A 20532-nucleotide genomic window follows, 5' to 3' on the forward strand; every position below is an offset into this window, starting at 1 on the left:
ATCTCCTTTTAAATGTTAAGAGATTTATTTGTTATAGTAAAAAAACTTATTTGATCTATTTTAAAATTTAAATTATTTATTTAATATTTTTAAAACTTAAAGAATTTGTTTAGAATTCAAAACATTTCAAGAATTAATATGGCTATTGACGGTAAAAATAGGCCTTTTACCGAGATAATATTAAGATCACAAGTGTCAAACTCCAACCAGGCCTCCAAATACAATAAACCCACTCAAACTCAACCTTCTCTAAAAAACAACACCTAATCCCCCCACTTTATCGATCTGCGGATTCAAGTTTGTTGCAGAGAAGCATAAATCTAGTTGGTAAACGACTGATAATGGCATTATCATCTCCTTCAAAATACAATTTGGTAGAAGGGGTCAAAATTTGCTTGCTCTAGATGACTTTTGTTGAGGTAAAGCGGCTTATGTTAGGGGAATTATCTTAAAGCCTCCCATAAAAGAAAATGTTATGCATGGAGGGATGGGCAAAAGCATAGTGAAATGAAGCCAATAAGGGTAACCTTAATATGCCCAGTTGGTTTGGTTTAGTGATTAAAGGGTATATCACTTACAGGGTCAAGTTCAAACCCCTCCCCTTCAATCCCTTTATTAAAAAAAAAAAAAAAAAGCTTTAATATAATATCAAATGAATTATAGAAAGAGTATTAATTTTATTTTAGGTACTTAACATGCTGGCTATATGATGCAAAGTGAACTTTCATAGTTAAAATTAATTGCAGCACTTGCATGAATGTGGACACAATGCCAAACCACATAAAATTTATATGTTATTTATTATTATTATTTCTTGATTCTTTGAATACGTAAATGGTAAATTATAATCTTAATGCTGCATTGAAAATTGATGCATTCTTATTTTATAGGCAATTAGGATACATTTTACACATATTTTGCCTTTGTAAATAGTCATTTTATATATTTTTAGTAATATTTTAGTTTAGTTCACTATATTTGCATGATTTTTATAATTATTATTATTATTTTTTTTTTTTGCATTTTAGATAAAATTGTGGTTAAAAAGTGCTGAGAGCAGTGATAAAAAGAATTTCATACCATTGTAAAGGTTGGAGAGCCTAAAAGGAGTGAGAATTTCAAGTTTTGGTAAGACAAAAAATTACGCAAGCATTTACACGGTCGTGTTTTTGATCTTGTAAAGATGAAAGCCGTCATAACAGAAGTTGTACTTCTAGTTACACAAGCAGTATGATGACGGGCCATGTCGTTATATGGGTCATGTAAAATTTACACCAGTGGTGTAAATTAACCCTTGAGAGATTGCTTGGATAGTCTAATTTTGTTTTTGTTGCGGTGTTGTTGTATGCTGGAGCAGTTAATTTCTTTTGGTTTGGTGTTTTCTTCGTTTTTGTTGGGCCTGTGATTCTAAAGCTCTTTTTTGGTGTTGCCCTGCTAGTTGTTTGTTTCTCTTCTTTGCTCTACACTCTCTGTGTAGAGTTCATGTCTCTCTCTCTTTTCTCCTTATAATAAAAATTCTTTTTTGCTTATAAAAAACAATGACATGATTGTATGAAATTTACTCTTTTAAATTCTTCTTTTACTTGTTTTCTAAACTTATAGGGCTGCAATTTGGCAGTATAAAAGCATAATTTTCATAGTTTTTGCTAAGTTTGGAAAGTGAGAGAAAGACCAAGACACACTTTTATTTTCCTATGAAATTGAAGAACGGCAGCAAGGAAAACTCACCATACTCCACCATGCTGAATTGGTTTCAGTCTGATTCATCATTTAGACTAGTTCCTTATTTGGGTTCTTCGGTTTTCCAGTTTTATTTCATGCTTATAGTCATTAAATATAATGTAAGAATGACAATGGAGCAGAACAAGGGCGGAGATCACTCCCCGCCATTCCCTCTTTATAGAAGATTGGAATCGGTTAGGAACTTCCCCACAGGTGAACGGGGCGAAGAGGGGGGGCTTTTTTTTTTATTTTAATTTTTTATTATATAATATAAATTTATTTATTGAAAAACTTAATTTTTATTAGTACGTGTATTATTGCTCATGCGTACGCATTTTCAATATTATTATTTTAATTTTTAAATAATATTTATAATTTAACTAAACGACTCATGAATTTATGATAATTTCAAATAACAAAATTATTTAATATAAAATTTATTAAATTTATATATATATATATATATATATATATATATATTAATTTAGTAAAAATATTATTTTTCTAATTGAAATTGTTTACATATTATGAGGACTTCCTAAAAATATGAGAAAAGTTGTGTGATTCTCTCTCTATATATAAATAAAATAATAATAATTTTTTTTTTTTTTTACAAATATAAGACACGTTAAAGTTAACAAATGAAAAAAAAATTAAAGAGAAATTATTAAATAATTTAATCTATCACTTTATCTATAAATTAAATAAATAGAATTATTTTATAATAATATATTATTGTGATTTAATTAATTTTAATTATTATGTTATATTTATATAATTATAAATAAATATAGATAATGTGGAGCAATTTAATTAACTTAGTTTGATGATGTGTTAGATAAATTTATCTTAAAAATCTTTCAAAATATAATTTTCTTGCAATGAAAAAATACAAATTATATATTTGTTAATAAAATTTTGCTTTGTTTTCTATTTTATCTCTGCCTTGGAGCGATGTCACACACTCTTTGGTCTTTGGCCATTGGCCATCCATCTCTCCAGCTAATGTTTATCTCACTTCTTCATTGTCACCAAATTTTTTTCCTTTCGCATAACGTCAACCTCTTAAAAATTTGCTTTTTATCTTTTGTTTCCTATAAAATCAATCAGTCAATAAGTAGTTTATTAAATAATACTTATATATTAATTAAAATAATTATTAAAATTTTTTAATAATTAAATATTCAAATTATGAGATATTTTTGTGGAAAAAAATATAAAATTAATATATACTTTGAAGAATATTCAAATCTATTATAAATAAAGCATATTGGATTATTTTTATTTTAATTATTTTCTATTACATTTTCTACAATAATTGTGCCAAGCATCATTCTTTTTGTGGATTGATAATATTTTGGCTTTAAAATAACATTTAACTCCCTTACATATATATAAAATATTATTAAAATATTGATAATATTCTATTTATATTGAAAATAGAAAAAGATAATAGAATTTACTTGCATAATAATTACTTTCTAATATTGATTTTAAATCAACTTTTGGTGCTCAAAAAAATTTGTTTGGGCATGATAAAAAAAAAAAAAAAAGAAATTTCTCTCTTGCATCTTGTCATTAATAAAATAATTTAAATAATTAATAATAATTAATTAAATAATATATGTTATTATTATCTAAAATTATGCACAATAATAATAATGGCTTACGATTCTTTTAGTATTTCAACTTCATAAAAATCTATTGTAGTAGTTGTACTCAATTGATATATAAATATATATACCATCATAAAATAAAGCAATATTTTATCCCTATCATCATTATGCATTATTAAAAGTATGAAAATCATTATTTTTTTTTTAATTTCAATAATACTTATCTGATTTGATCAGTTTGATGTCCCTATCATCACTCATTTATTAATCATTTAATTGTTAAATAATAAATATTTTTTTTATAATAAATCAATAAATAGTTTTTAGGAGGGAGATTATAAAAATGAGAATTCGATCTTAAATTTATCAGGTGATTGATGCACGTGTGATTATATATTGGTGCCAAATAAGAAATATAATGTGATTATTGTAATATGCAAAATTTTACTATACTTCTAATTTTATTATGATAAAGAATTTGTAAATTTTGTAATGAATAAAGTTTAAATTAATTAATAAATAACTAACAAAATAAATTAAAATATTACTAATCTATTAGAAAATTTTTAATTTATAATCAAATATTTGAAATAAAATTAAGTGAGAGTGATTAATATAAAAATTACATTGTATGCACGTGTAATTTTTACAAATCGAACTGAATTTTAAAGGACTTCTCTTTTATTCAGCTCACTGGCCAAGATTCAAAACTTAACATTTGAAGATCCAAGCTTTCCAGTAGACCAATACTCAACCCAGCCAGCAAGTTTATACTATGAACTAAATTGCAAAATCCAAAAAAAAAAAAAAAATGCAGTTCAATTTAATTTTAATTCTATCTCACTAATCAGTTTTGTTTGATTAGTTATAATAAATTATTTGATTTTATCGATTTAGTTAAATTTAAAATTGAACTGACAAAATGTTCAAACTACCTAAAATCCTAATATAAGGAAGCTTCACAAGATAAACATGAAATATCACCTTATCTATATTCTATTAGTGTAGATCAATAGCACTAATTTTTTACTATTTTGAATTGTCACATGCTTGCCATAAATATTTTCATAATTTATGTTTATTCTGTGATTTTCATGCATATATATGATTTTGACAGTGAATATTGCCGACATAGACAGACGAGGAATGCAAGCAGATAATGGAAAATTGTTACAGGCACTTCCTATAGGAGGAGAACTGATAGATTGTGAGTCAATTCTGTCTAAGAATTCCAATGACAGCCATACAGCTAAAGCTGACATATTGGTCATGGCAATTTATATGACTCGGGGAAAGCATAGGATTGAGTAAGAATTTAAGAACGTTAGTCAATCGGTTGATTTTTCTCATTTCTAAGCTTTCTATATCGATTATTTCTACACTATTTTAGAGTTTCAAAAATAATTAATTAGCTACAAATGTGTAAGGTATTTAGTTTTATGAGGATTTCTCCTTTAAATTCCTGTGAGAGTTGATGTTTTTTGTTAGTGTTGTCTATTTTTCTATTTCTTAACTTCTTTTTCTTGTTCGACCCTTGCCGCTTTTGGTTTTGGGCTATAAGCTTGTTGGTATAATTCTGGATTTGGTGTATTTCTTCTATCTTATTTGCTCTTAATAAATTTAGTTGCTTATTAAAAAAAAAAAATTAACGACTTGGCTTAAATTGGACAAAAATTGTTCAAAAGATTGAGAATGTTGGTTCTTAAAGGGAAAGACAATGATGATTAAAGCAAAAGTATAATAGCCATGGGTCAGTTCAAGAATAACACGACCAAAGCAAGAAATTACCACCTGAATCGAACTCCCCAAAAACTAGAACCATAATCACCATTGAACCATACCAACCTACACCGTCTTCAATCGAAACCACCTGATACCACCTAAGGCCGGTACAGTTCCAAATCACTTCCTTTCTCATCCATGAATCGCCGGATCCCATCCACAGCCAGCCAGGACTTGTGCGTGAGTGCTTAGTGGGGTGTGAGGTTCATCATGCTCATGGTGAAAGATGTGGAGCTTATGCTACCATGCCAATTTTAGATAGTGGAATTGAGCGGTGGAACCGCCTACAAAATGATATCGTTTCCATATAGAAGATAAATCAAAGAATCAAACGAGCTTTTATCAGAAGACAATTGTCTGCAGAACAATTGTCTGCAGAAAAATTGCGGCATACCGTTAGTGGGATAAGTCAGAATGAGCAACCCTATCCCCATCCCTCATGAGGAATACAGAAGTTCCGCTGCAAGGGCTACTTGATTACACCTATATTCCATTGGTCGAATACTTGTTTAACCCAAGAGATTTCGAACACAAAACAAAGGATTATCACAGCAGTTGAACAAAATTATAACCTCCACCTAAAGTTACTTCTAAAATATAGGAACTATAATGTTCAATTTGGTATAGTAAGAGCTTTCGCAATCAATGCACTTTCTCAGGAAAATCTGGGTTGACAGTCCGGTAAAATGATGATCCGGCAGATGAATATTGCATCATGGATCTGACATGTTTGATAAAGTGGTCAGCACAAATGAGTAGCATTTGCTTCCTCCAGATATATATATACCTCCCTTAAATACCTAATTCTGTACACACATTTTCAAAAAAAAAAAAAATAAAACAGAAAAAATAAAATAAAAATTGAAATGTAAACACTATGCTTCTTTTTCTCTCTTAGCCAAAAAATAGCTCATACCACTTCTTTACAATACTCCTACGGACCCAGCATTTTGATTAACAATTCTACAAGCAGGAACCATTCTCTGCAGCATAGAAGTCCCTTTGAAGGTCACCATCTGACAACAACTTTTTCTGTAATTGCTAATCTGCATTACAAGGCAGGCAATTTCAACTTGAGCCAAGAGGTGAGGCAGAGACACAGATGAAAATATAGATATGCATGTGCATGTTTGAACATGTAGATATCACGTACCTGGTCAGGTTTTATCTTTTGAAAACCGAATTTATCAGTCCATATAGATTCTGCTTCTTCAGCAGCTGGGAGCACAAGGCTCTGAACATTTAAAAAAGCCAGCAACTTCTCGATGCAGGAGAACAATAATTGGAAATAGCCCTGAAAAAATAATTTGTTCCATAAATAAAGCTTCACATAGCACCATAGTCCAATGGCTGAAACTACAATACATAAAACTATTACAGTACAATTTGACAAACATGGTTGGGCCAGATGAAAAAGCAACTGTTCCTGCTTAATGGAAAGGGTCACAGGACAAAATAAAGTTAAATGTAATGAAATTAACTAGATATAATGCTTCACATCCATATGCTAATCTCACCTTCCCATGGTTGCCATTACTTGTTGCAACTAAGGGAAGTTCAGCAACTTCTTGCCCAAAAATTCTAAGTATTCCGGCTGACACAACAAATGAACTGCAAAATCAGAAATATAGACTCTAGTCAACCTTCAGAGAATGAATTTAAAACTAGATTATACATGCAAGTCCATCTCTTACTTGACAACTAATACTGCACAGTACATCCCCTCATAATCTTGGCCTTTAGAATTCTTCCTATAAGAACGAATAAGCTTTACGCCAATTGTGCAATAGGGTAGGTAATGAACACAAAAATAAGAAACACAATGTTTGCGCATGCCCATGCAAGTGTCTAAGCTTACCCATAAACCATCAAAGGAATAAGGTCACGTCCAGTTTTATCTACTATAGGATCAAAACATTCCTGAAACATAAATATATTAATTCAGTGAAATAATGCTCATCATGGCTCTATCATAAGCATAAAGCAAATGCAGGGAAATAGAAAATGGTATTGTAATTTTGTACTGCATTAGCAGATATGAGTAATCAAGCATCATATTCATTCCATATGCATAAATTATACAATGACCACTGAGCAAAGCTAGAAAAATAGAAAACAGTATCATAATTTATTGCTGCATATAAAATTCCAATGATAAATAACTATCAACTTTCATCAATAGTAAGCATCCTCTACAAAACAAATTTTAAAAAAATCATAATAAAAAAAAAAAAGAAAGAAGAAGAAGAAGAAGATGTATCCCACAATGAGGTAAAGAATAATAAAACAATTTATCTGTGCATATTTAAATGCATAACAAAGATTTTATGCATTGCAAAATGGGCTAATAGTCAAATATATCCTGAACTTTGTACAAATTTTCAAATTTATCCTATTCTTTCAATTTTATCAATTTTAGCCTAAACTATAACATTGATAACTATTTTCTCCAATTTAGTGGAATAGAATTGAATAGTACATATGTGTGTGTGTATGCAATAACTAATAAGTAAATATTTTTTAAAAATTATTTCATTCATAAAAAATTGATATCTTTTATTTATCAATTACTAGGAAAAATTAATATAGTTATTTTTTGAATGAAAAATAAAGCAGAAAATATTTTATGTTTACTAGCATTACAAATAAGTGGAACATATCATTTATTTTCCTTATTGATATAATTGCAAAGGTTTACAAGTACATTTTATTTACCCTTCATAAACTGAATAAAATTGTTACTAATATTAAGTTTAGGCTAAAATTGATGAAATTAAAAGAATGTGACAGACAGAAAAAAGGGTCAAGTTTCAGGACCTTTTTTCTTCTTTTGTTATTAAGCCTTCAATATTTGCCGTAAAAAGCATCATGCAATAAGCAACTGGTGGCATGCGTTTTATTTAAATGGTTGGTACTTACTTGGAAGATAGCAAGAGCTTGAGAAAGTAACACTTTAGTTTCAGCTGAAACGATTTTGCCACTAAGAAGCCTCCATCTCGCATCAATATCATTAATGGTTTCCAAACCTTTCTCCTCATTCTTCTTCTTTATAACATCCAAAAGAGAGATGGGGAGTTTTTCAGATCCACGGATTATCAACTTCTGCAAAGTAGAATGGATCCTGCCACAATCCGGGCAACAAAACCACTTCCCTTCTGGCAATTCCTGTCAAACAAGTAGCATTGGATAACATGTCCACTGGACATAAAACTAAGTTGATAAAAGCAAATCTGAGTTAAAAGGAAAAAGTAGGAATTATATAAGCACAAACCTTTAGGTTTGCCATTTTATGACTCCTCAAACAGCCCACATGAAATTCCTTCTCACACTGTAACAAGATGAGAAAAATAGAGCAATTACTGAGAACTGAATTGATAAATGTAATTCCATTTGTGTAGGACTTGATAGCTTAACATGACAAGATGATAACATGAAAAATAGGAAGAATACCAATTGAGTAAAATTCATCTAATTTTACAGATGCAAGCAACTGACAATGGAAATTATGTACAAAGCATTTGCAGTCAAAAGCACTAGACATGAATGGCAAAGATGATTACCTGATCACAAAGTATAATTGTGCGTGGACCAAATCCAGATCTGCTAAAATCGTAAGCTCTGCATAAAAAAAAAAAATTAAAAACAAAACAAGATATCTACATCAAAAGGAGGTTAATAGAAAAGAATAAACATATCAATAGCAACAAGACATCCATTCAAATTGCCTATGCTTCAATCATGGGGCTAATGATTCAGGCCAGAGTCCATATGCTTCGATCATTGCAGTCTATCAGCGTAACTTTTACCTGCATAGGACGCATCCACTAAGTTCTGCTTCTATGTTTCTGACAATACGAATGCATCTCTTGGTTATCTGTTCTATAGGATCAACTCCAGAAATCCTTCCAGCCGCAACAGCATTGGCATTGTGTTCTACGAACTTTTCCCTTTGGAACATATTCTCGCAAAATTGGCAAAACCATTTACCACGGGGAATACTTGCAAGAGATGCACATCCTACACAGGCCAAAGAAAAACTTGCTCATCAGAATCAACTCAGCCAGATCACTGCTCTGGAACTAAACTAAAAAGATCACTGATAGTGTTTTCTGAATTCATGCTAGTGATCATTCCGAGAAGAACCAGATATATAAAAAGGAGAGGCTTCTGCCCCCTTCCCCCTAAAAACTTATGAATAAATACAACAATAAATTGAAACACAGTTAAATAATAAATAAACTCACATTTGATATGCATGAAATGGCATGTACAATTCATAGCCCATCAATTCTCTCACTGCCATACTATGCAATTCATGGATCATCTCTGTTTTCTAGTAGATTTGATAATGGTTATAAAGTAGTTTCTAGCCAAAAAAATACTTTAGCCCTAAAATATTATTAAAGAAGACAGTGAAGGTAACTACAAGCCAACATTAACGAAAAAATTACTTTTCAAAATTCAATGATTGATATATAATAGTTACTTGATCATTCACTGAATAATGTATATTCAAAATGGAGGATTTAACATGTTATGAAGACCAACAATCAAAATGTTCCCTGGATTTTAGAAAGAATTCCATTTCAAATTATTAAGTACAGTTGTGATAAAATCCATGCCATATAACTGATATCTCACATGTTAACAAGATCCGATCAATAACTACCTCTACCCCCTCCCAAAAAAAAAAAAGAAAGAAAGAAAGAAAGAAAAAGATGAGAGAGAAGAAGAAGATTTGAACATTTACAATAATGTTAGGAATCATGTTCACCTTTATGGAAAGCCCTTGGACATCCATCACAAAGAACAAGACTCCCACCATCTGCACATACGATGCATAGGTCATCATTGTCCTTGGCAGAATACTTGCGACCTTTTGATAGCGATATTGCCAGTTCATGAAGTGACACACCATTAGAAGTGTAAATATATGCATACCTAACAAGAAAACACAGTAATGACTTTATAGATCCATTAATAGTGGGAAGGCTTAGAATTAAAAGCTACCAGTATCACATCATAAACTTACGGCTTTTTGCGAGTAGCCCACCCTGCATGAGCTTCAAAAGTTGAGGGGCTGACCTGCACGTCAGTTATAAATATTGCCAACATGTCTGATGAAAAATTAAGGAACCATGAAGTTCAAGTGAGAAGTACCTCACAGTTGCAGCAACAACAAAGTATTCCAAAGCCCCTTTTGTAACCCACAAGCAATTTCTGCTAAGAATAATTAATTAAGTTACACACTTAAGATGGTGTAAACAAATATAAGAATCAATGACAATTATCTCAACCACCTGCCCACGAGCATAGTATGCTACTTCAGTCCCATCAGGCAATCCACCTTCCTCAAAAACCAATTTGTGCAACCTCTGATCTCTTGAGAAAATAATGTAGAAAACACAAGATTACTTGCCAAGACAGAGAGTAGTAATTCAACCATGCTACAACAGGAACCAATCAGGGCAAAGGAAAAGGGGGAAGGGGAAGAAAAGAACCAACTTTGTTGTTATTCTCCACTGGCTCTTATTTTGTGAAGAGACACCCACTGATGCACTTTTCAAGGACTTTGATACTACAGCTGATTTTGGCGTCCTGAAAAAAAGAGGAAGTGCACCATGAAAAAGGAAAATGGGAAGTCATATCATCTCATAATAATTATCCTTTCACCTCTCATCCTATTTGAGAACCAAGGATATTATCTACTTGACAGAAAGAGAGAGAGAACCTAAAACTGAACATGATAAGCAGACATCAAATCTACATCACAATAAGGGGATAAAAAAAAAAAAAAAAAACCTCAGTGTTATCTTCCATTGCTTCCCTTTCCGTGAGGAAAGATGCAGAGAAGCATTTTTTGAGGATTTTGTCATGATCTCTGGTTCTGACAACCTGAATAAACAAAGTTTAATTTACAAAATCTCTGCATTACAATATCCCACCAACCAAGTGCACACGGAAACACCATTTAACATATATTTATGTCTTCCACAAGGCTTTAGATTTTAGAACAAAGAAGAAGAAACATTAATTACTAGCACAAAATGGAAAGCTGAGACTCAAGCCAGGAATATGTTATACCAAGCTAAACAACAAGATAAATAAGATACCAACTTTGTTGTTATTTTCAAGTCAATCTTTTTCCTTGAAGACATTCGCACTGGCACACTCCTTAACAACTTTATGTTTAAATCTCGTTTTGATGACCTGAAATAATGCAAACAATATAAAAAATGAAAAGACAGCCAGATCATTAACCCGTTCACGGACTAAAAGGTTGGAGAAGGAAATGTCACACATGCAACAATACTGATAAAGCACCACATGTAATGGGATACCAACTTTCTAGTTATCTTCCTTAGAGTATTATCATGTGAGAGTGTAGACACAGAAGCACTTCCAGATGACCCCACAGACAGAACCAGCTCTGCTAAGCTGAAATAAAACAGATGGGAGAGAATTAGCATAACTAGAAACCATTTTATTCACATTTTTGCAAATTATAAGTTGAAAAAGCAGCTTTATTGATCTCTTATTGTCAACTAATATATCATATAGTAAGAAGATGCAGTAAGAGTTTCCAGGTTAAGCAAAGACACTAGCATTCAATAGATACCAAAGCCAAAATTTGCTCTGTAGTTATTAACCTTATTTCATTTCCACACCTTTCCAATACAAATTAACTTCCTGAAGTTCATGGATAAATAAACTGGCATTCAATAACAATTCACCCACAGAAAAGGACATCTAATCTGCATGATTCATTGGAGAGCTCATACCACATACAATGATAGTCACAGTTACTTTGGTTCTTCATTTTTCCCTAAAGTAACCATATTGGATAAGGATGCATAGATATGGTACAGCAATTTAACACTTAAAACTAGTAAAAAAAGAAAAATGAAATTAAATAGGCCAGCTAGACACTCAGACACATATCAGCATGGGATACTCAGTCCACAAGTCCAAGTAACAGAGATAATAAACGGAAGAAAACCCAGCAATAAGCAGTTAGGTTATCTAAACCTACTTCAATGGAAAATAGCTAATTTAAAACCTCTTTTATCGGCAATCATCACATGTGCAGAATCACAAGTTTGGACCATTTGGATGTGCCTAGGTGATGTTATAAATTATAACTCAACTCAACTCAACTCAATTAAGCCTTTATCCCAAGAATTTGAGATCGGCTATATGGATTCTCTTTCTCCATTCTAAACAATTTTGGGTTAAATACTCGAAAATGTATAATGCTTCTAGGTCATGTTGTACTACTCTCCTCCAAGTCAATTTAGGTCTACCACTTCTTTTCTTTCTATCCTCTAACCTAATGTGCTCTACTTGTCTCACTAGAGTCTCCGTATGTCTACGCTTCACATGACCAAATCACCTCAATCTCCCTGCTCTCAACTTATCCTCAATTGGCACCACTTCTACATTTTCTCTAATACTCTCATTACGGATTTTATCTAGTCTAGTATGACCACTCATCCACCTTAACATTCTCATTTCCGCAACTCTTATCTTAGACACATATGGCTCCTTCAGTGCCCAGTAATCACTACCATATAACATGGCCGGTCGTATAGCTGTACGGTAAAATTTTCCTTTCAACTTATTGGAAATTTTGCGATCACATAAAATTCCCGTGACACTTTTTCACTTTAACCATCCAACTTTAATCCTATAACTAATATCCTACTCACATACCCCATCTACTTGAAGCATTGAGCTGAGATATTTAAAGTGATTACTTTGAGGCAGTACCACTCCATCCAAACTAACTCCTTCCCTATCACCAGTTCGGCCTTCACTGAACTTGCAATGCATATATTCTGTCTTCGTTCTACTTAACTTAAAACCCTTTGACTTTAGAGTACTTCTCCAAAGCTCTAACTTTCTATTGACTCCTTCTCGCATCTCATTTATCAAAACTATATCATCTGCAAACATCATGCACCAAGGGATATGATGTTATAAATTACAATTTGGGAAAATTTTATAAAAGTAAAGGAAAAAGTATTATGCATTACACGACATATAAATTCTGACCAAATTATGCAACATGCATTACTTAAAAGGAAAGAGTTAGAGAGAGATGGAAACAAAACTTAAACCAGAATTGGTACTTGACATAAAAAAATTCACAAATATGTTTCAAGAAAAAAATTGGAAAATTGGAGGTCATAAGCTGGGCTAGGAAAACATCTAAATATTATACCAAAGATTTGGGATCAAATCTGGCTAAAAGGCCATAGAATTTAAAGGAGTGAAGGACTATTCTAAAACTGTACCACAGCTCTAATCCTGGGTGGAAGAGGGATGCTAAGAATGGTGGGGTATGCAAATACCGACAAATCAAGCTGAGGATTGAATTTTAGAAGGGGTAAGGATTTTAATTTCAAAATTGGTTATAAAACTAGCAAAAACACATCTGCTTCACATAAAATTAAATAAAACTCAGCTTTATTTTCACTCTTGTGTATGGAGTGTATTTCTATTTAAGCTTCAAGCTACGTCAAGTGATATCAAAGCAAAAAAATTGCCTCAATCAAGATGGCTTACCTGGATGGAGGTGGCGATTACAGTGGTTCTTGCAATGGTGATCGAGGAACTAGAGTCCTTTACCATAAAGACAAAACGTTGCAAATATGGGAGCGACGGATGGATCTCAGATTCGAGCATATTGAGAGACGCCTCAAAGAAATTGTAGATTGTCTTGGTTCAATGGAAACTAAAACAAATAGGAATTGGGTTGACAAAAGAAGGCCGGGAGATAGTGTAGCTCATGGTGACCCTATTTATCGACAAATTTCTGCACGTAGGCAATATATCTACTATGATGATTCGGAGGAGAAAAATGACAATGAATTAATCAAGTTCAATAGGCATCAACAATGTTATAGGAGAAGAGGCACCCATGAAAATCTTGAAAAGGAAAATCGATTGAAATTTGATATTCCTTATTTTTATGGGGATCTCAACATAGAAGAATTCTTAGATTGGATCGTAAAGGTGAACCAATTCTTTGATCATGTGGACATAGCACCTAAAAAAAGAGTCAAATTGGTGGTTTGTCAGTTGAAAGGAGGTGCTTCTGCTTCATGGGAACAATTGCAATCTATGAGAGCAAGAGAAGGAAGGGGACCAATTCGTACGTGGTTCATCATGAAATACCTATTGGAACAAGAATTTTTGCCTCTAGATTATAAGCAGATTTTATTCCAACAAAAAGTTTGCCAAGAGAAGGTCCAACCAAAGTCTTTCTTGGTTGTGAAACAAGAAAGTGAAAAACAAAAGGAGCTTCAAGATTCAACAATGCAACTTGAAGTAGATGAGCCTAAATTTGAAGAATTGGAACCTAAAATTTTAATTGAATTTCCTTTTGCCATGGTTGAAGATGAAAAACTTCAATTGGAAATCATTAGACCAACTGTTAAAGCTTCAAGAATGTATTATTGAAAAAGTGAAATATCAAGCCTTGGAGACTTCAATAGAAGCTGAGGAAAAGCAATACATGGAGCCAATATTGGAGATTGGAGGAAATCAAGCAATGGAGATCAAAGACTTTTCTAACACCTTAATTCCTCTTATTTCCTTTGATTTTATTTGTCTAGGTGTTCTTATAGAAACAAAGGCGAGGGTGAAGTTGATCAATTCAATCTCGTTTGAATCTCCATTTTTTATCCTATCAAAGAATGCAATACGGTGTACTTTTCCAAAGAAGTTCTTCATTCTTTTCCACTTCAAATTTCGAGGGAGGATTTATTCCAAGTGGGGGAGAATGGTGCTGGAGTTGTTTTGGCTATATTTTTGGATCGTTGCAAGTTATTTTAACTTGAGAACGAGTTTTTTTTCAAGTGGGGGAGTATTATGCAGGGCCTAGAGAACAAGGCAAAAGTTTTTTTTTTTTTAATTAATTTTAATTTCCAACAATCCTAATTTATCTTCGACGTCTTGTGAAGACTTCCAGCGACTGTAGAGATTATATTAGAATTAATTAGGAAGTTTTCTACTCTATTTAGGACTTATTAATGTTTTTCTACTTTATTTAGTATTTAGTTTTCCTATTTAGTATATATCTTCTTATTGTATTTTAGTTTATCTTAAATTCCTATTCAGTAGTTTTACATTCCTATTAGGTTTAGGATATTTATATCTATAAATACCCTTATTTACGTGAAATTTGGGGGACAGATTTCAATTAATAAATTTCCAGCAGAGATTTTACTCTCAAATTCTCTCTCACGGGTGTGTGTGTGAGTCATTTATCTAGCTTCGCTGCGTCAAGAAGCTCAACATCTTGAGGTCAAATGAAATTCCATCTAAGAATTATTTTAACTTGTACAGCTTCAATTTAACCAAGTTAAATTCATTCAGATAACAAGGGTAATTGCCAAGACTATCTCCATTCTTGAATATGTGAATCTATAACTGACTAAAATTAGCCCCCATGATTACAAAGTCAACAGAGATGCAACTTCAAACCTTAAGTATTTTCAAAAAGCCTACTCTCAACACCACACCCCCCCCCCCCCCCTCCTCTTTTTTTTACTCTTAATACTATGGAAGAAAACAAATGAAGACACTGTTCCTTTCAAATTAGCTCGTTTTGTTTATCCATCATGCCACAAATTAAATATAAAATAAAATAATCCACCAAGAATAACAAACCAGAAAGTGCAAAAAAAATGTAGTTGCATACCTAATCTTTATACTAGCTTCACAAGCTGGGGTGCCATTAGATTCCTTTGACTCCACACATGAATTGCATAAAAGCCCTACTTTGCCAACAAAAATTGTAGGGAATGTACCTAGAATATTTAGCAATAAAAAAATTTAGGAGAAGATTCCAGCATCATCAAGCAGCTCTTAACATTTGATACAATTTGAACTGAAAAGATTATGAGAAAAGTTCACCTTTGCATCTCTTACAGGTGAAAGTTTTCTCTTTTGGCAAATCACTAATGGCATTCTGAATTGTTGCTTCTAGAGAATCCAAAGGAGATAGGCGGCATGCATTCAGAACATCAAGTAGACTCTTCCCATTCTCAAAACAAATGTACTGTGCCGCACGTCTGTATTGTTTGATCGCATGAATCTCAAATTGTGAAGGTGGGATAACCTAAATTAATGGGAAAAAAAAATAAAAAAGAAACAAATTAATAAAGAAATCATCCATTCATGAAAATAAATTACCTGTTAAACTACATTGCAGCAAATACTCACTCTACATCCGTTGCAGAAAGAGCATGAACACAGAATTCCAACATCTTTGATCGTACCCCGGAGACAAAATGCCTGAAACTAAGGTGCCCAAAGGGGAAAAAAATAAAAATAAAAAAAGACAAAACTACTACGCAGAGTAATAAAGAAAACAAATGACAAACAACACCAGAATAGGGCATCAAAGAAACGAAACCTTCTTGCCGCCCATGTAAACAACTGGTACCCCCTCAAGCAAACCAGTCTCAAAGAGCTCCTTGACTGTCATTGGTACATTGTCCAATGCAATCTTTTTAGACATTTTCAATTCTAAATTCTTCTTTGGAGGGGTCAACGCACTTCCGTCAGCTACAATCTCCACATCTACCTTTGAAATCATTTTGCTGTCAATATCTTCTAATCCATTAACTTTTACCTCCACAGGCTCTACCTTAAACTTCAAAGTTGACCGCGTCAACCGTCTCAGCTTATTGCTCTTCACCTCATTACCCTCAGCAACCAATTTTTGCGCACCCTTAGTGCCTCCTTCCTTGACTAGAATTGGCCAAGGCTCACTCACTGTTTCATCTTCACAAACGGGCAATTCCACATTGCAAATTGATTGGTCTCTGCATACAGTTCCAACCACCGCTTGATTCTCTTCAATTACAGTTTCAACTACTGGGCACTTCCAATCCTCATCAAGCGAAGTATTTATTCTATTGGTTACATCAAATTGTGGCTCCTCATGGGTATTAATCCTTTTATTTAGTACATCCTCACTGATTTTATCACATTCACTAGCTCTACTCTTCTTAACTCGAGAATAAACAATGAAACCATTTATCTTAGCAACTTTGAGTCTCTTACAGTCACCGTCCTCAGATACTTCCTGCTGCGACTGTGTATCAATTGGGAGACCATGGCTAAGACCAAGTGAGCCAGCAAGCTGGGACTGAACTCCAACCACAAAAGGTAGCTCTCTCTTCATGTTCAAAAATAATCCAGCAGAATCACTGCAAAAAATAAAAGGAAACCAAAGAAATCGAAGAATCACAGGAGAAAACATGAAATTGAGAAAGAAAAGAGGAAGATTCCAGGGTTTAGAGGGGGGAAGTATTACCTGAGTATCAGATGAGAAGCATGACGAATTTGAATTAGAAAATGAAATTGAATGAATTGAGGTCCAATTAAGCGGATCTTTTAAGGGTTTTAATCGAATGGATTTTGAATTTGATTGAGATGAGATTGGAGAGAAAACGAAGGGGATGTTATTGGAAGGCGAACTGAACAATGATGGACAGAGCATACATGTTGAAAGAGAGGGGGCTCCAAAGTGGCAGGATCTGTAAATAAATGCTATTATTACATATTTACCTTAATACCCCCACTCTTTTTTCCATGCTTCCCGAACTACCCTGCTCTATTTTCACCCTCTTGGGCAATTTGATTGGATACAAAATAAAATATCATTGGATTTGGATGTATAAAATTAAAATGGTAATGCTATTTTACTTTCCAATTCCAATGTTTTTTTAACATTATAATTTAAACTAAATTTAATATAAAAATTAAGAAATTAAAATTTTACTAAAAATCAAAAAATTAAACTTTTTAATTTTTTATTTTAATTAATAAATTTAAATTTTTTAATTGAATTAAAATTTTTAAATTAATTTAAATAAAAAAATAAAAAAATAAAAAAAATAAACTAAATTAAATTTTTTAATAAATATGAAGTGAAATTAAGCATTTAACCAATATTTTTTTTAAAGAATTCTACTTTTTTTTTATATAATTTCACTCACTTTTCTTTTCTCAAATTTTCTTTGACAAAACAAACTCAACAAGTTTTTAAATCAATTTTCACACAACAAATTAAATTTTTTTTAGGCAATTTTAAATGTGTAGCTTCATCAAAATCAAATGGTAAATCTAGAAAAAATTTTTTTGGAATCAATATATAATAAAAGAATATAGTAAAATATTATAATATCCAGTGAGATTTAATACCTTAAAAATTATTAAAAATTAAATAGAGTTAATTAATTTTTCATTATAAAAGTATATTTTTCATAAAAAAATCGTTATGTGACATAGCCTTTTTTATCTTTATTTTTTCCATGTTTATATAAAAAAAAAATAGCTTATCATAATAATTTTTTTTTCTAAATATTTTCAAATTTTTAACTATTATAATCTCATTTCATACCTTAAAAAAATTAATAGTTGTCTAAACTTCTATTTATTACATTTATTAAAAATTTTAAAATTCTTAACTTTACAATTTTAGGCATTATAAAACTGTACTCATTATATTATATATCTTTAAAAAATAATTTTTTTTAATTAAATTTTGTATTGGATTAGAAGAATGGTAAATTACTTTAAAATCTCTAGGTTTTGCCATTATTCACAATAAATTTAAATATATTTTTATTTTTTAAACAATTATATTAATACATGCTTAAATAATTATCACTAAAAATTATTTACAAAATCTAAACATTTATTGTTAAAACATTCGTTATACTCAAAATCTAAGAATTTTAATGATACTTTAAAAATCGCCATGTGAGTATTTTTTTTTTATTTATCCTCTTATTAGTATAAAATAAAAATAATAAAAATAATTTATTGATCAACTAATTTTAAAATCTAAAATTAAATGATATATTTTTATATCTTTATTAAATATAAAATTATATGAATTGCTATTAAAAAAATTTATTTATGAACACTTTAAATAAAATTATAATTAATTAAAAATTATATTATAATAGTTGATTATAATGTAAAATTAAATACTAAATTATATAATTTAAATAAGCTAATCACGTTTAAAAATATAAACCTTTCCCACGTTTTACATTTTGATAAATGATTTTAATTTTAATCCAATTGACCAAATCAAGAAATTATGTCCGATTTTTAAATTGAATTTTTGGGGGTATATGTCCCATCCCACGTGACAAATCAGCTGGCTTTTTTAACCATATAACATAAGAAAGCCCTGAACTTAACGGTAAAACAAGATTCTTGGACCCAAAAGACGATGAACGGGCCATTAAGCCTGCATGGCCTCATCTTCAAATTGTGTTCAACGCATGCAAGGAGATGAGTTGACCATTCGTTTGGGTTGACATTGCTAGATTTATTTGATTCTGGGGATCAAAAGGGGAGGGAGTATTTGAAGACAGTATTGTTTTATAGCACATGAGCCATTTATTAGGAAATCTATAAACAATATCTTTTACCATTTCACATTTAAAACAGATAAGCATAATGGGATTGTTGAATTGCTTGAGATATTGGGCATCATAATTAATGGGTTTGCTTTGCCATTGAAGAGAACAAGCTCTTTCTAGTCCATGCCTTCGATTCCTCTTCATAAGCCCAAGTGTGTATCGATGTATCATCAACAACATTCATATTGTATCACTTAATTTGTGGAAAAAAATTTCAAGCTTGTTCATACTATAAGTCTTATTTGTTTTGCATGGATGCAACAGAAACAAGAACAGAGCATGGATGGGCTGCATTACTTGGGATAGACGGATGAGCGAGATAGAGAAAGGAAGAGAGGTTTGGTAGTGGAAAGGGAGAGGAAGAGAGGGGTTTTGGTGGGATTTTAGTATACAAAGTGACATTGAGAAAAGCCATTGCAAGAGCAAAGCTGAGCTATTTTATTTAGGAGTATACATGGATCAGTTTGATCAAATTCAATATTGTTTTATCAAATCAAATTAAAAAAGACAATTTTGATAGTATTCAAATAAAAATTAATAAATTAAATTATAAAATCACATATATTTAATTTTTACATTTGTCAGATTCAATTCAATTTGAGTAATTTTTATTTTTTTAATACTTTTAAATTTTTATAATTCAATTCTTATTAAACTTTTTTCATATATATATATTATCACACATTAACTTAAAAATAAAATATTAATTTAAAATATATTATACAATAAAAATAAAAAATAAATAAATTTATTCACGTGTGTGTATATATTAGATTGATTTTTATTATGTCAATCAAAACTCAAAATAAAAATTTAATTTATAATTATTTTTAAATTATAATTATTATTTAAATATATAAAATAACTAATTTCGGTTTGAATTTATTTAAATTGATCGGTTTTATGGTTTTTTTTACACCCCTCATTGTGTTTATGGTGTGACAATGCCAATGGAG

At 31.2% G+C, this 20532-nt stretch overlaps 1 protein-coding gene across 4 annotated transcripts; it reads right to left on the minus strand.

Annotated features, from left to right (window-relative positions):
- Positions 1 to 5642: 5642 nt before the first annotated feature.
- On the minus strand, positions 5643 to 17657 carry LOC110648013 (uncharacterized). 4 transcript variants are annotated; one of them, XM_021802110.2, is made up of 23 exons: positions 17452 to 17657; positions 16546 to 17344; positions 16353 to 16430; positions 16044 to 16248; positions 15829 to 15937; positions 11466 to 11558; positions 11238 to 11330; positions 10923 to 11015; positions 10626 to 10718; positions 10421 to 10502; positions 10281 to 10340; positions 10153 to 10205; positions 9895 to 10061; positions 8927 to 9137; positions 8681 to 8738; positions 8392 to 8448; positions 8040 to 8285; positions 6979 to 7040; positions 6815 to 6871; positions 6638 to 6731; positions 6274 to 6414; positions 6037 to 6166; positions 5643 to 5841 (listed from the first exon to the last, which is right to left on the minus strand). In XM_021802110.2, the coding sequence occupies exons 2-22, from the start codon at positions 17317 to 17319 to the stop codon at positions 6044 to 6046; spliced, it is 2949 nt and encodes a 982-aa protein (XP_021657802.2). In that variant the 5' UTR covers positions 17320 to 17344; positions 17452 to 17657; the 3' UTR covers positions 5643 to 5841; positions 6037 to 6043. The 4 variants fall into 4 exon arrangements, with proteins under 4 accessions (XP_021657802.2, XP_021657793.2, XP_021657785.2 ...); XM_021802101.2 differs by having other exon boundaries at positions 5755 to 5926; XM_021802093.2 differs by having other exon boundaries at positions 5755 to 6166.
- Between the last annotated feature and the right edge of the window lie 2875 nt (positions 17658 to 20532).

Source organism: Hevea brasiliensis, chromosome 3 (genome assembly GCF_030052815.1).
Source record: "Hevea brasiliensis isolate MT/VB/25A 57/8 chromosome 3, ASM3005281v1, whole genome shotgun sequence".
NCBI classification, from domain to species: domain Eukaryota; kingdom Viridiplantae; phylum Streptophyta; class Magnoliopsida; order Malpighiales; family Euphorbiaceae; genus Hevea; species Hevea brasiliensis.